Here is a 17,558-nt window from a genome sequence, read left to right as displayed (position 1 = left end):
GACAACTATGCACATGGATTCATGTGTTATACAAAATGTTCCAGGCAACATCACCATTCTTGTGCATGTACTGTTCAACCAGGACAGATACAGCACAAGAGGTGGCACCTTCGGGAGAAATGTAACATGGATTTTAGATTCAATGAAATCATGTGGCATCAGATCAAACGTGGAGTGGGAAACTTGTTGTTGATTATCATGTACCAGAGACTAAAGTACTACAGATGCTGGAACCCAAAGTAGACAAGCAGGAGGCTGGAAGTGGACAGCAAGCCAGGCAGCATTAGGAGGCGGAGAAGTCGATGTTTCAGATATAACCCTTCCGGAATGGAGGAGGGGGTATGGGGAGCTGCAGATAAAGGGGGGTGGGGGTGGGGGTGGGGGTGGGGGGGAGGGCAGAGCGGTCAGATCGTGATAGGTAAATAAGGCGGTAGGTACAACCTGGTAGTTCATTACGACGAATAAATCTGGCTTGTAGCTGAAAGGAGTGGTCGGTCGGAGGGATGAAAGGGAGGTGGTGGGGCTGGAAAGGATGTCGGTGGATGGGTGGGAAGGTTATTTGAAATTGGAGAACACAATGTTGAGTCCTCCAGGCTTAGGCAGCCCAGGTAGAAGAGGAGGTGTTGTTCCTCCAAGTTGCAGTCTGATACACTGTGGCAATGGAGGAGACTGAGGATGGACACATGGCAGAGGGAGTGGGAAGGGGAATTAAAATGGGCAATGACTGGGAGGTCAGGCTTTACCTTAGAGGCCTGGCTGAGATGTTCAGTGAAACATGTCCTTAGTTTGCATTTGATCTCACCGATGTAGAGAAACCACAACAGGAGCACTAGATACAGTATACTAGATTGGAGGAGAGGCAGATGAATCTCTGGGTGGAGGTGAGGGAGGTGGTGTGCCAGCAGGTTTTGCATCTTTTATGGTTGCAGGGGAAGGTACCTAGGGAGTACAGGTTTTGTGACTGGGAATTTGTTTCAACCTTTGGATAATACTAAATGAAAAAAACTTGGCCTGGAGTGTCAACTGGATTTCAATGTAGCATTAGTCTTAGTGAGCAAAACAACTTGCATTAATATCACCTTTTTAATGTATTCAACTATTTCAAAGAGGCTTCTCTGAAGTGTTAATTAACAAGCACTGACAGTAAATCATATACGGTGTTTTGGATAGGCGGCCAAAAACTTGGCCAAGGAGGTAGGTTTTAAGGACTGCATTCAAGCAGTAGAGAGATGGACAGGATCAGGGAGGAATCCCAGAGTTTGCTGTCTAGATAGATAAGGCACAGCCAACAATGGCAAAACAATTTAAACTGTACTTGAGCAATGGACCACAGTTAGAGATGTGCAGATATCTTGTGTTATGCCTGAATAATACATAGCTCAAGTTAGTCTACCAGTCTAATCAAAAATACTGGCTTTACTACTGATATCACATCCCATTGAAGAATGCTAAAAGTGCAAAATAAGCTTTGTACAGTGTTACAAATGCATATTGCATGCATGGCCGTTAAGAAAAACACTCTTGGATACACACACACCTTTACAAAGTATTTGAATACTTGATCCGAATCTCAGAACAAAACTAAATAATTAACCATAAAACTGGAACTTATATTAATCTGGTCACTGGGCAAAGTAAAACACTTACCAAGGTTTCATTGAATAGTGAGAGAAGTTTTTGCCACTCATCAACACGATTTTTAATAGGTCCAACATAACGTGAGGAGGCTATGGTTGATACATTGATAATACTGTCATCCAGCAATGCCTGTAACAAAGTTTTTTTCTGAAATTACTACAGACTTGTATGACTTCTTGATGTCCAGCTCTGGAATTTGATTGTTTCTGAAACAAATGTCAATGTACAAATCTTCTATTCTGAGAAAACTTACATCAGCATGCTATTCCTATCTAGACAGCTTTCTGCCTGTGTTGTAACTTGCTGTTAAAAATTCCAATAATGGAATTTATACATACCATATCTGTACGTTATAATACATCCCCCTACCAGTGGCAGTGCTGTGTCTTAGATCTGCATCCATTTATTTTTCAATCAGTGACGAAAACAAAATGGAGCTCCTACTATCATTATCCCAAGTTCCAGGCAACAAGATACCATAATAACGCAGTCTCCTGAGGAGACTGGTTGGTTTATTTGGGCAGAGGGCTGGTCCGGACTAGATTAATGCCAACAGCATCACATTCAATTTCCATCCCAGCTGGAGTACATTTGAATCATCTTTCCTCCTAACTGGTGATGGAGGTCATGAGGCTGCGCATCAGACCTACCTTTAATCAATGAATGAAAGAATAAAATCATCAGTCTGTCTTCCCTTCTCTAATGAGCACAACAGGAACAAGCTATTGCTCCCACAGCTTTACACATGACAAATCATGCTTGTGGCTTTTTCATAACAAAGACCTATTTTCATGTGAAAAGGTCTGTTCGGCAACTGATGGCTATCTCCCAGAAAGGTTGGCTAGATGCAATGAAGAATTCAAACACATTACAGATCCAAACCCGGTAATCAGACAGAGTGAGCATTTGCATCTTCTTTGCCAAGACTACTGTGGAGCAAGAGTTGAGTAAATCTGTTTCCACTGAACATAAATGTACAGCTGGTTGTCAACTCAGAACCCAGAGTAACGTTTATCGGAGATCCTCAAAAATATTTTTAAAAAACTGTTATAAATGCAAAATTTATTTTAAAGTTTTTTTTCACATGTTCATTTGGTTTTGGGTAGAATGGAGGAACGCAGAGGACCATATCACTTATTCTGAATTCTACCAGTCAAGAAGCTTGGATGGCTTGTTTGTTAAAGGGACCCACATTGTCTTACTGGAAAGAAAATGAGGGCCATTAAAACATGCAAGAAATGACCAGAGCTGATGTGTTATCAACAAATACATTTTTAGGACCAACATTTTACAGGGTTGGGATTTCCAGAACTTATGACCAAGACAACCGAAGACACGGTCACCAACAAAGAACAATTCAATCAGGCATGCTGAAGAAACTGGAATCATCTAGCTACACCAGAAAATATGTTATATCAACATTGAGCAGAACACGACAATAACTCTTCTGCTGTACTTCACATAAATGTTAACATCTTTTGCATCTGCCCAGGAATGCTGTCAGACATCAGATTCATACTGAATCATTGTACTGTCAGTCCTAGAAACCTGAAATACCATATATACTCAAGGAATAGTCAAATGTTTTGGACTATGTTTTAAGGTTAAATCTATGGGGTCAACTATTAGTTGGATACTATTTTTGAGGGGAGTTGGATACTATTTTTGAGGAGCTGAAATTCATGCCTGTCAAAATTCATACTGTATCATTAGCAGAAGCCCAACTGATCTCAAAACCAATAAAGAAGAAAACAAAAGAATTATGGTAATTCTGAAAGTCCGGAGTGGAATACAACAACCACAGATAGAGTCATAGAGACGTACAGCATGGAAACAGACCCATCGGTCCAACTCGTCCATGCCGACCAGATATCCCAACCCAATCTAGTCTCACCTGCCAGCACCCAGCCCATATCCCTCCACACCCTTCCTATTCATATACCCATCCAAATGCCTCTTAACTGTTGCAATTGTACCAGCCTCCACCACATCCTCTGGCAGCTCATTCCATACATGTACCACCCTCTGCGTGAAAACGTTGCCCCTTAGGTCTCTTTTATATCTTTCCCCTCTCACCCTAAACCTATGCCCTCTAGTTCTGGACTCTCCGACCCCAAGAAAAAGACTTTGCCTATTTATCCTATCCATGCCACTCATAATTTTGTGAACCTCTACAAGGTCACCCCTCAGCCTCTGATGCTCCAGGGAAAACAGTCCCAGCCTGTTCAGCCTCTCCCTGTAGCTCAGATCCTCCAACCCAGGTAACATCCTTGTAAATCTTTTCTGAACCCTTTAAAGTTTCACAACATCTTTCCGATAGGAAGGAGACCAGAATTGTACGCAATATTCCAACAGTGGTCTAACCAATAACCTGTACAGCCGCAACATGTCCTCCCAACTCCTGTACTCAATACTCTGACCAATAAAGGAAAGCATACCAAATGCCTTCTTCACTATCCTCTCTACCTGCGATTCCACTTTCAAGGAACTACGAACCTGCACTCCAAGGTCTCTTTGTTCAGCAACACTCCCTCGGACCTTACCATTAAGGGCATAAGCCCTGCTAAGATTTGCTTTCCCAAAATGCAGCACATTACATTTATCTGAATTAAACTCCATCTGCCACTTCTCAGCCCATTGGCCCATCTGGTCCAGATCCTGTTGTAATCTGAGGTAACCCTGTACACTACATCTCCAATTTTGGTGTCATCTGCAAACTTACTAACTGCACCTCTTATGCTCACATCCAAATCATTAATGTAAATGACAAAAAGTAGAGGGCCCAGCATCAATCCTTGTGGCACTCCACTGGTCACAGGCCTCCAGTCTGAAAAACAACCCTTCACCACAGCTTGCTAATTAGTCTCCCATGGGGAACCTTGTCAAACACCTTACTGAAGTCCATATAGCTCTGCCCTCATCAATATTCTTTGTTACTTCTTCAAAAAACTCAATCAAGTTTGTGAGGCGTGATTTCCCACGCACAAAGCCATGTTGACTATCCCTAATCAGTCCTTACTGGAAGAGCGGGAGAGGAATGGAACAACCAGCAAACTGGAAGTCAGAGCAGGACGTGATATCCGGTGCACTGACCCAAACGTTGATCTGTTATTTGTGAAGAACTAGGGTCGACTTTTACATGAGATGTATGGGAAATTCCAGATTATATGGCCAAAAATAGGAGGTTGACCTTTACAGGAGATTGACTAATACTCAAGTATTTTCCAGCGCAGTCCTCACTTTCTCCTATTACTCAAGTATATTTGGTAATGTAGAAAAGGTGAAAAAATATTCATCAGGTTTTAGAAATACAAGATCGGAGCTAACCACAATTCATAGAAGCAGAATTAGACCATTGAAGTCTGCTCCACCATTCAATGGGAACATGGTTAATCTGACAATCCTCAACTCCACATTCTTGCTTTATTCAATTCACTTATGTCAGCCTTGAATATACTTATTGACCTTATTTCCACACACCTTGGTGGCAAAAGAAAATTGAGAAAAGCAATTCCTCCTCACAACTACCTTAAACCCCTTATTTTGAAACTGTGGTGGCCAGTCCTAGACTTTCCTACACAAAAGCCAACCTCTCCATAACTACCCTGTGAAATCCACTAAGAAGCTTATGTTTCAATAAAATCACCTCTCATTTTTCTAAATCTCAATGAGTACAAGTCCAACCTCTTCCACCTGTCTTCATCAGAAAACCCATCCTCAGATCAACCCAGTGAACCTTCTGTGGCCTGCTTGTAATTCCAGTATATCTTTCATTAGATAAGGAGACAAAAATTGTTGCCAGTATTGCAGTTGTGAATTTACACTGCCTTATAGAGTTTTTTTAACACATCTTGACTTTATCTAAATCCCTTTGAAATAGGGGCCAACATTCCACTTGCTTTCTCTATCACCTCCTGAACATAGTTACTGGGTTTGTTTAGGATTTATGCATAAGGACCCTAAATGTTTCTGGTCTATGACGTGTTGCGATTTTTCTCCATATTCAGCTCTATCATTCTTCCTCCAAAATACATGACCTCATATTTTCCCATATAAAATTCCATCTGCTAAGTTTAACCCACTCACTTAATTTGTCTATATCCCTCTGGGTAGAGTGTGTTTGTCCTTTTTTTTTGTTATCCATAAACTCGGCTATAGCGTATTTACCTTTCTCATCCAAGTCATTAATCTGTATTGTAAATAATTGTGGCTCTAAAGGCACTCCACTCATAATAGGTTGCCATTGTGAAAATGCCATTCTTATACCAATTCTGTCTTCCATTAGTTACTCATAGAGTCATAGAGATGTACAGCATGGAAACAGACCCTTTCGTCCAACATGTCCAGACTGACCAAATATTCCAAGCCAATCTCCTCCCATCTGCCAGCAACTGGCCCATATCCCTCCAAACCCTTCCTATTCATATACCCATCCAGATGTCTTTTAAATGTTGCAATCATACTAGCCTGCACCACTTCCTTTGGCATCTCACCACAAACCACCCTCTGCGCGAAAAAGTTGCCCCTGAGGTCTCTTTTATATCTTTCCCTTCTCACCCTAAACCTATGCCCTCTAGTTCTGGACTCCCCCATTCAAAGAAGAGACTTTGTCTATTTAGCCTATCCATGCCCCTCATGATTTTATAAACCTCTATAAGATCACCCCTCAGCCTCCGACACTCCAGGGAAAACAGCCCTAGCCTATTCAACCTCCCCCTATAGCTCAAATCCTCCAACCCTGGTAACATCCTTGCACATCTTTTCTGTTCACAGATGATTTCCCGTTCATGAAACCAGGCTGACTCTGTTTTATTATACTGTATATGTCTAAATTCTCTGCTATTACATACTTCATAACAGGCTTGAACATTTTCTTAACAATACTTAGGAAGCTAACTGGGTTGTTTTTGTTTCCTTCCCTTTTTTGAATAAAAGAATTACATTCACAATTTTCAAATCCTCTGGTACTTTTCCAGAATCTAAGGTTTCTTGGATGATTGCAATCACTGGATCCACCATCTTTATAACTACTTCATTTAACCTCCTACATTGCATTCTATCAGGTCTAGTGGACTTATCAGTCTTTAGTACCATTCGTATCCTTAGTACATTATCTATGTTGATAGTGATTATATTTATTTTATCTGCACTTTCTGCCTCTTCATTTTTTTTTAGTATTTTTGGAATGCTATTACTACTGTGAAGATGAATGCAAAATATTTATTCAACTCCACTGCCATTTCCTGATTCTCTTACACAGCCTCATTCTCTCATGGGTCTATATCACTTTGGCCTCACACTTTCGTTTTATGTGTGTAAAGAAGATTTTGTTGTTCATTTTGATATTACTTGTACGTTTACCCTCAAAATCAGATCCAAAATAGCTTGAACCGAGAGTTGGATTCAGAACACATGGTTCTCGGAGATCATCCCAAACACACAACAAATTCTTTCTTGTAGGTTCCTCTGCCAATCTGGCTATCCCAGTAAAGATTATAGCCACCCATGATTAATGGACTGCCTTTTTTTAAAAACATTCCTTCATTATCTCCAGACTTATTCTGTTTAGTGTCAGGATGTTGGGTTTCGCTGAAGTTGTCATTCACGAAAGGGGAGGTGCACTCCAGCAGAAGAAAGGAAGCATTTTAAAAGGAGAAATGTTACTTCACTAAGAGATTGCCAGGGCTCATTTGATCACGCTTTCAACATATTAGCATTGGAAGCAGGGAGATCCTCTATTGATTAAGGGGCAATAAAAGCTCATCAAGAACCTTGCTCTTGCTGATATGAAGAGGTAGTAGAGGAATGTATGCAAAGAGTAAATACTTCTGGTTCAGCTACAAGAAATAGGTTTATTCATGGTTTATCAGATGTTATGCTTACCTGAATTTCATCAGTACCACCAAGAATGAAAACATCTTTAGCATCACGATGAGGAAGCACAACAAACTCAGTTATTTTCCATCCATCTTCCACCTAAAGTTGAAACATTAAAAATTCCACACGAAACATCACATCAAACAGGAGTGTTCACACTTTCAAATAGTAATCAATTTGGTAATAATTCTATTTACTGTTTCACCTGTGATGATTGGCAACTATTGATTATGTTCCAGTATGAATTTTTACATTTACTTCCATTACAAATAAAATCTGCCTTTTGCAAACACATTTCTAAAGGCATAGATCTACTAATTGCTGAGAATATCTCATAAGTTACAACCAATACTGGTTGACAGCTAATATACATTAGAAAATATTTTGAAGCGACTTTTCAAAAAGCTATTCAAGTTCATCCTAGATACATTGTCAAATAGCCTTGTTCAAGGACGTCTTGTTGTGCAACAGCAGCATTCCTCATCATCTCAGTTCTAAAAGATTATCCCTTCTCACTTGGGTCCTAGTCCTCATCCACCTAAATTCCATCGAATACAAACCCTTCATTTTCTTCTGGATTCTCTACAAAGCCTCCAAATCTTTTCTTAGGTAGCATGTCCAACACTGTTCACGACATTCCCAAATGTGGTCTGACGAGACCTTTATACAGCCACAGTATTACATACCAGCTCATGTTTTCTAGCTGTCTCAAAATGAATGCTAACATTGTAATTGCTTTCCTCACTGCCAAATGACACTGCATGTTAACCTCAAGAGAATGCTGAACTAGGCCTCCTAAGTCTTTTCATGCTTCAGATTTCCAAAGCCTTTCTCCATTTTAAAAATAGTCAACGGCTCTATTCTTTCTACCAAAGTGCACAGCCTCGTGCCTTCTGACATTGTATTCCTCCATGGATCCAGACCATTGTGATGTTCCTCTGTATTTTGCATTAACACTGTTCTTCAAATAAGTGTCAATTTCAAGGACAGTCTGGCCCTGGAGGCAGACAACAGATCAAGGGTGAAGCAGGTGGCAAGACGGGAAAAGAATTGAAGCAGAAGTAGATGGCATTGATAGCAAGGTGCCCTGTTGCGTGATAAATTGGCATCCTCCTGTGATCCTCTAAGAAGAGGATCTTTCTTCTCTCCCTCCAGTACTAGTTCAAGGTTGACATTGATAAAACCATTAACCTTGATTATACTGATAGTTCTGTGATTATTTAACTTAAAACTGTATGCAGTTCTGATAGCAAAGATGTGCCATTATGTAAGTAAGAAACAAAGTTTGGCCACATTGCTCGTTATAATGCAGTGAGCAAATGACACATCTATCACTAACTTCAAACATTTGAATAGACAAATCTCTCACCTTTTTCAAAATGGTCTCCAAGGCAGCTTCTCCAGAAGCCTGGCCTGACACATTCTGAATTTCCTCAGCATGATCAAATGCATTAAGTTCTATCAGTCGAGCCAGAGTTACAGGTTCAACAACATCAATCAATCTAGCACCAATACAATGTTCTATTGATTCCCAGTGTCTATGCTTTAGGAAGGGATTCCTCAGATCAGTGATTACAGGAAGCTGTAACATGATGGGAAATTGAAATGTTGAAGATGTGTTTAGACAGTATTTACACAAAAATAAAACAGACTGTTGTTTAAGTCCCTTCTCAGACTGTTCTCACCCAATTTTATTATACCCTATCACAATAGCCTTATTTAATTATACCTTATCACAACAGCCTTATTTAATTCTCCCTCATGGACATATCTAGATTCTCTCAAGTTCATTAGTGCTTTACAATCCTAACTATTCTGTTTGGTAGCAAGTTTCACATTCCCATCACTGAGAAATTATATATCTCTTAATTTCTTCATCAGATAGATTGGTTCAGATTGCGAGGCTGCACTAAAGGTGAAACTGTCAGCACTTAACATAATTACTCTGAGACAGCAATTTTTTGTATTTGCAAATGAGCATTTAGATACAGAAATCCAAAAATCGCTAGCTGTGACTGCCTGTTGCTCTATTTGGTGTGGTGTTTAAGTCTTCATAAATAAAAATACTCAAAAACCATTTGAATTCAAATGAAATTCCTCTTTTTTGCTGTTATTGTGCCATTAAAAAGCCTTGAAAAAGTTACAACTTGTTGAGTAAGGTGCAACTGAATTGCTGTGACACACTAAAGTTACAAATACAGATATAGCAACTTGTTGATACAGAAAAAAAAAATTCACAGACCAGGACGTAATATTTTTCCATATGTGCGACCATTAGAAAGGAACTTGGTTCAGGTAATTTCAATAGAAATGAGGAATAGTATGGAAAAGAAGTCACTAGAGGAAGTGGCCGACAGCCCCCTAATAGTAACCACAAATTAGGTTAAAATGTACAAGTAGTAGTATTGGGTGCTTGCAAATAAAGGCCTGGCAATAATCATGGGTAATTTTAAACTACATATTAAACTGGAAAATCAGATTGGCAGCCTGCATGAGAAGTTCACAAGATGCTTCTGAGATTGTTCTGGAACTAAACAGAGACCATGGTAATATTAAACTTGGCATTGTATAATGTGACAGAATTAAATGTCTCAGAGTATAGGCATCTCTAGGTAGCAGTGATCAGATGACTGAATTTTATAATCAATTTGAAAAGGAAAAGGGTGAATCTAAGATTCATACGGGAGCCAAGTTAGTTTAAGTGAATTGGGATTGTAGGCCATGGGACACATCAATCAAGAAGCAAAGGCAAACATTGAAGAACTCTCAGAAAAAAATAAATTCCCACTATAAAGAAAAGTTCTAAGGGGAGAACCTATAATTAACCAAAGAAATTAAGAAAAGCATTTAACATAAAGAAAAAACGTAATTACACAAAGATTTGTAGCAGGTCAGATATTTGGACAGGATATAAAGAACACCAGACACTGACTAAAAGATTAACCAAGACAAAGAAACAGTATGAAAGGAAGCTATTTAGAAATATAAAACAGATAGCAAGAGCTTCTACAGTTATTAAAAATTAAACAAAATGAGTGTCAGTGCTTTAAAGAGAGAGAATGGGAAGTTAATGGTAAACAAAAATTAAATGATAAATGGATCAACAAATATTCTGCTTCTGTCTTCAGTGTTAAAAAGCATTCCAAGACCATAAATCAGGAGGTGGGAGAGAGGACCTTGGGTCAAATTACAAATCAGTAGGGAAACAGTAGTGAGGAAACTGATGGAGTTGCAGGCTGACAGGTTCCTTGGTGCAGATGGCCTGCTTCCTAGGGGTTTAAAATAGATGGCTAATGAGGGATTGGATGTATGGATTTTAATTTACCAATACCTACTGGATTCTGGAAAGGTTCCGTCAGACTGGAAATTAATAGACTCTTGGGTCTAACTCACCCAAGCCAACCAAGTTCCCCAAAATGAACTAATCCCACTTGCTTGCATTTGGCCCATATTTCTCTAAAATGTTCCTATTCATCTTCTTATCTAAATGTCTTTCAAAACTTGTAACCTTACCTGCATCCACCACTTCCTCTGGCAGTTCATTCCATACACAAACCACCTCTGTGTGAAAAAGTTGCCCCTATGTCTCTTTCAAATCTTTCTCCTCTCACATTAAAGATATACCCCCTTGTTTTGATCTCACCCACCCCTGGGAAAAGACCTTTGCTATTCACTTTAGCTATGTCCCTCATGATTTTATAAACCTCTTTAAGGTCACCCATCAACCTCTTACACTCCAGTGAAAGAAGCCCCAGCCTATCTAGCCTTTCCTTATAACACAAACTCTATATTCCCAACAACATACTGGTAAACCGTTTCTGAAATCTCTCCAATTTAATAAAAGCAACGTTGCTTTGTGCATGGGAAATCATGCCTCACTAACTTGATTGAGGTTATTGAAAAAAATAACAAAGATGATTGATGAGGGAGAGCGGTGGACATGATCTAAATGGACTCCAGCATGATGTTCAACAAGGTTCCTCATGGCAGACTGGCTAGCCAGGTAGATCATATGGAATACAATGAGAACTCGCCACTTCGATACAGAACTGGCTCAAATGTAGAAGACTGAGGGTGGTGGTGGAGGGTTGCTTTTCAGACTGGAGGCCTATGACCAGCAGTGTGCCACAAGGATCGTGGCTTTTATGTTCACATTCAAATCATTTGTATGATTGATGAAGAGTTTGCAGATGAAACCAAAATTGGAGGTGTAGTGAACAGCAAAGAAGGTTACCCAAAGTGCAACAGGATCTTGATCAGATGGGCCAATGGGCCGAGGAGTAGCAGTTGGACTTTAATTTAGATAAATGTGACATGCTGCATTTTGGGAAGGTAAATCAGAGCAGAACCTATGTACTTCATGGTAAATCCTGGGAAGTATTGATGAACAAAGAGACCTTGGAGTGCACGTTCATAGCTCCATGAAAGTGATTTGCAGCTAGATAGGATAGTGAAGAAGGCATTTGGTATGCTTTCCTTTATTGGTTAGAGCATCCAGTATAGGAGTTGGGATGTCATGTTGTAATTATACAGGACATTGCTTAGGTTACTTTAGGAATATTGTGTGCAATTCTGGTCTTCCTACTATTGGAAGCGTGTTGGGAAACTTGAAAGGGTTCAGACAAGATTTACAAGAATGTTGCCAGAGTTGGAGGGATGGAGATATAGGAAGAGGCTGAATAGACTGGAATGGTTTTCTTGGAGTGTCGGAGACTGAGGGGTGACCTTATAGAGGTTTATAAGATCAGGAAGGGCATAGATAAGGTATATAGACAAGGTCTTTTCCCTGGGTGGGTGAGTCCAGAACTAGAGGGCATAGGTTTAGGGTGTGAGGGGAAAGACATAAAAGGGACGTAAGGGAAAACTTTTTCACACAGACAGTGGTTGTGTGTATGGAATGAGCTGCCAGAGGAAATGATGGAGGCTGGGACAATTACAACATTTAAAAGACATTTGGATAGGTATATGAATAGGAAAGGTTTAAAAGGCTATGGGCCAAATAGGATTAGATTACTTGATGATATCTGGTCAGCATGGACAAGTTGGACCATGTTAACCAAACAAGTTGTTTCTGTGCTGTACATCTTTTTGGCCCTACAACTCTACTTACAGTACCTAATTTTATTGGGAACATTCTAAAACAAAAGTTATCACAAACGAGTGCAGGATGTGGAGACCCACCATCACACACAAAGAAACAAAAAAGAGCTGGGTCATTTTTCTGTAGCAGAGTTTCAACATGCCACTGGGACTTTAGTTGTCATAAAAATAGTCAATATTTTTGAGTCATCTTGAGTGTACAGTGAGCTTCAAGCCAGATTCAAAGAATCAAGTAGGAACCAACTGCTGCAGAAGAGGAGGCAGGGCATCAGCGCACCAACCAAAGAGGTGCCTGGCCAGCTAAAGGAGGTAAAGCAACAGAGAAAATTATCATTTTTTTTAGCCTTGGCTTCCTTTCAGCTATTACAGAGGAAATAGATCCCATCGTAAGGCCTTCTTCCTCCTTTGACAGAGTTTTGAGATATTACTATCAGTAATGCAGCAGTTACTACTACCTTTCTCCTGGTGGTGGAAACAGCAACACTATGTCGGCCTATCTCTACCAGCACTCACATACTGCATGTAGTGTGAGGTTGCCAAAAGCTTTCTCAGTAGGAGTGAGGGAGACAATATCAAAACCTAATATTGTTGCTAAACTACTTGAAAGAAGGTTGGACAGTGAATGAAAATTAATATCAAGATCTCATTTCTAAAAGAAACACAAATTACTCCAATACACAAATTAACATCCAACATTCCACCAGCTTTGGGGAAATAACTTAGAATACCTTTTGTCTCATCTGCTCCACGTTATCCTTAAGTGTAGCTGCAACAGTATTTGAGGGAAGACCTTTTTCCAGTTGGTTCACAAATTTGCTGTATTTTGCAACTTCACTTGCTAATTCTTCTGCATCTATGGTTTCAAATTTAAGCTGTGAGGGGGTAGAAATGGAAAAGAGTTTAAATATTATTCTACTTTCTGCATAAAACTACTAAAGTCATCATACACGTTGACTTCTCAACAACTAATTACTTTGCTGTTCTTGTCAAATAATAGCATGATGTGGGAAGTTGCTATTTCAAAATTATAATGCTTTGTTTCCTGTTCAATATTTAGAACTTTATAATTTATCAGTTCCTTCTTAACTTTCTAAAAACAGCTAAAAACAAGCTGTTGAAGTGCATGGCTAGGTGACATTTAAAACTGTGCTGTAGTACGTTGTACGTGCACTTTAAGAGGCTTCACCTTGAAGAATACAATGTTGGGGCTCTGCTGCCAGTCAGTCTGCCATAGGTTTGCAAGCTTAAGTTGATTGCTCTAAAGATTGCTTTGTAAATTATAATATTTTATACTTTTAAATAAACTAACTCACAAAGTTGCAAGCTTCCCTACTAAACATTAAGCTTCATGAGAAAACTACAGCTGGTACACACAAACAAATCTACATAACTTATCTCATATTGAGACATTTCAAATTATAATCAAATTATTGAACTCAGCATCAGTTATTTTTAAATGAATAACATATCAAAAAGATAGATGCGTAATACTTGAATACATATTTCAATGAATAGGAGTGGCCTACTGCCTGCTTTAAAAGGCCAAAGGGATGTAATGTTGATATGATCCAGTAGTCATTGGGATGTATGGTCTATATGCATCACACCAGAACTTGAACTCATATCACTTTAGTTATTTGTGTCAGAGGGAAAATGACTTTCTGGGTTAATAACTGTTAGTGGAGAAAAATGTTGAAATTGTTGAGACAGCTTCCTCTTCCAGATAGACAGGGGACCACCGAGGGCCAAATGTGATGGTGGTAAGCTTTTTCTTGAGTTTTCACAATAAATGAATCGTAATTTGATCAGGATAGCTATTTTCTTCCAGGATAGTTTTGATATACCCTATCTCAGCATCAATCTGACATGGTGAGCAGACACCCATATTCACAATGTTGCAGAAAAGATTGAACTTAAAGCATGTGGCATGTAGAAATCTCAAAGTGTATACTGGTGAAAATAGGTTTTCAGAAAATAGTAGCCCCATTTTCAGACATCTCAACTAATACTAATACACTGAGGAAGGCAAGGTCTATTGATTATTCAATTTCAAATGATAAATTTGAAATTAGGATGGAGTTTATATAACTGTATAAAGAAGTTCTTGATACGTCTCTAGCTGTCTCACACTGCTTTGCAGTAAATCCAGGAATGGTTTTCTCCACTAATAAGATGCTGTCATCAAACCAAAAAATTAATTTTTGCCCACCACATAAATGAGCAATGTGTGATATGGATGTTTTAGTGCCAGTATGGGGTCAGGTAGGTAGGCCATTTGTCACAACAATTAGTATGCTGTAACAAACAACACATTCACAGCTGGCAGCAAGCTCATAGTGTTCGACCATCCCACGTTTGCATCAGAAAAGTATATCCATCATTAGATGCAGTTCTGCTGTTAGAACTCTTTTCATTAATATAGTAGTGTATTTCACCAAAATCTGAAAGGTAGATGCGATGTAATAAAACAGTCAACAAAAGCTCTTGAATATAATTCACTTTGGATGAGAGGAAGTAGGTAACAAATTTGTTCCTGATGATACATTTTAATAATCATGACTTTAATTAAATTATCTAATAGACACATTGACTAAAAGTAACAAAACTACCTGAAGCCATTCATCTACACGGAGATCCCAGTCATTAAGGGAATTCCAAAGAAGTTGCTTCAGTTTCACATCAGCATGAACTTCTTCCAGCAAATCAAATTTAGTGATCTCAACCTAGGTACAAAAAACATACACATTCTACAGCTTAGTGGAAATAAATCATTTGCTAATTGCAATTTGCAGTTTAGAATTGGAGCATTAATGACTTTCAGTTTTGAACATAAGACATATTGCTCACTTCTGTCTTCTTGAGGTAACAGTTCAGTTCTATATTAGATACATACTCTTCATTATTCCAGTATCAAATTAAAACAATATCAGTAAAAAAGACACATATAAGGAATAACTCAGCAGGAGAGCCTATGACACATCATGTTTATACTGGCTCAATTACTCACTCAATCCAAAACAAGACACTCTTTCTATTTCCCAGCTCTACTATTTTCCTCATAGTAAATGCTTCAAACGTTTATCTAATTTTCTGTTAGAAGATGCAATATTTTCTCAACTGTTTCTTGTCAACAATTGTCTATGAAAAAGATTACCATAAGCTATCTATTGTACTTTAGGATGATTATCCCTCCAAGGAATAGGCAGGATAAACACAAGGAGGATTTTTCTGTTAAATGGAGAGTCCAGAACAAGGGGGTCACTGTTTCAGGATATGGGATCAGCCATTTAACACTGAGATAAGGAGGCATTTCTTCACCGAGAGTGGTGCGCCTGGGAAATTCTCTGCCACAGAAAATGGTTGAGGACAAAATATTGTTTTCAAGGAGGCGTAAGTACAGTCCTTTGGGCTAAAGAGATCAAAGAGTATGGGGAGAAAGCAAGGAAAGGCTACTGTGAATGATCAGCCATTATCATGTTGAATGGTGAAGAAGATTCAAAGAGCCGAATGGCCTCCTGTGCTTCTATTTTCTATATTTTTATGTTTCGCTCTATTAACTCCATTGTCAGATAAAATAATCTTTTCCATTCAATTATTTGAAAAAAGTCTCTTTTTCATAAATCTATTAAATTTTATTGATTTTATAGCAGCTTTTCTCTAGGTTTTGGGAGCAAGAACAGGAAAGCAGATTGTGATCTGAATGGCGATAGATTGGGAAAGGAAAGGTGCAATGAGACTTGGGTGTCCTTGTACACCAGTCACTGAAAGTGAGCATGTAGGTGTATGTAGCAGGTGGTTAAGAAGGTAAATGACACATTGGCCTTCATTGCGTGAGGTTTCAAGAACAGGAGCAGAGATAACTTGATGCAATTCTGCAGGGCCTTGGTGTGACGGTGTCTGGAGTATTATGTTCAATTTTGGTCTCTTATCTGAGGAAGGATGTTCTAGCTGTGGAGAGAGTACATCAAAGGATTGGTTTGATTTATTGTAGTCACGTTTACCTAAGTACAGTGAAAAGCTTTGTTTGCAAGCAGTACAAGCAGATAATAGCAAGCCAGGACACACAGATCATAGAGTGCTGAGTCAAAGTGAGGCATACAAGCTATGCTGCACAGGAGGTGCACAAAGCAAGATCAACATTATTTGATGTTCGAGAGTCCATTCATCATTATAATAACAGCAGGGAAGAAGCTGTTCTTCAACCTATTGGTGCGTGTGTGTTCAAGCTTCTGTAAATTCTGCCTAATGTAAGAGATAGTAAGAGGGCATTACTGGGTGGGAGGGGTATTTGATATTGGCAGCGTTTCTGCAGCAACGAGAAGTGTAGATGGACTCCATGGATGGAAGGTTGACTTCCATGACAGTGTGAGCTGTGCACAAGACCATTTGTAGTTTCTTACGGCCTTGGGCTCAGTGTTTTCCGTACCAGGCCATTGTGCAACCGGATAGTATGTTCTCTATGCTGCATCTGTACAAGTTGGTGAAGATTCTTATGGACATGCTGAATTCCCACACTTACACCTGGGATGGCACAACTGTCATGTGAGGAAAGGATTGGACTATATTCACCCAAGTTTAGAAGAATGGGGGAGTGGGGAATGAAAATATAGAAAGCCTCTAAAATTCAACATGACTAGACAGGGTAAATGCAGGAAGAATATTTCCAATAACCAGAGAGCCCAGAACCAGGGATCACAGTCTAAAGATGCAGGCTAGGTCATTTAGAACTGAGATGAGGTGAAATTTCTTCACCCAGAGAATGGTGAGCGTACTAAATTCTCTGTCACAAAAAGTAGTTGAGGCTGAAACATTACAGAGGAACCTCGATTATCTAAATATTGATTACCTGAATTTCAGATTATCCGAAGATGAGTTCAAGGTCCCACAAAAACATTAAATCAAAGAGGTAAGTGTAATAGATTTACCTGTACTAAAGAACATGT

The 17,558-nt window shown here is 39.2% G+C and overlaps 1 protein-coding gene across 1 annotated transcript in view; it reads right to left on the bottom strand.

The window, feature by feature from the left end:
- Window positions 1-17,558, bottom strand: part of dnah6 (dynein, axonemal, heavy chain 6) — a 310,227-nt gene that overhangs the window by 234,802 nt on the left and 57,867 nt on the right. Inside the window, exons 18-22 of the mRNA XM_072587520.1 lie at window positions 15,225-15,338; window positions 13,344-13,487; window positions 8,885-9,097; window positions 7,522-7,614; window positions 1,648-1,767 (exon numbers count right to left, since the gene is read on the bottom strand). Coding sequence (XP_072443621.1) covers window positions 1,648-1,767; window positions 7,522-7,614; window positions 8,885-9,097; window positions 13,344-13,487; window positions 15,225-15,338 — 684 coding nt within the window. The remainder of the gene's footprint in view (window positions 1-1,647; window positions 1,768-7,521; window positions 7,615-8,884; window positions 9,098-13,343; window positions 13,488-15,224; window positions 15,339-17,558) is intronic.

The sequence above is a fragment of the Chiloscyllium punctatum genome, chromosome 2, assembly GCF_047496795.1.
Source record: "Chiloscyllium punctatum isolate Juve2018m chromosome 2, sChiPun1.3, whole genome shotgun sequence".
Lineage (NCBI taxonomy): Eukaryota > Metazoa > Chordata > Chondrichthyes > Orectolobiformes > Hemiscylliidae > Chiloscyllium > Chiloscyllium punctatum.
Note: the sequence above shows the minus strand (reverse complement) of the source record. Positions and strands in the feature narration are given on the sequence as shown.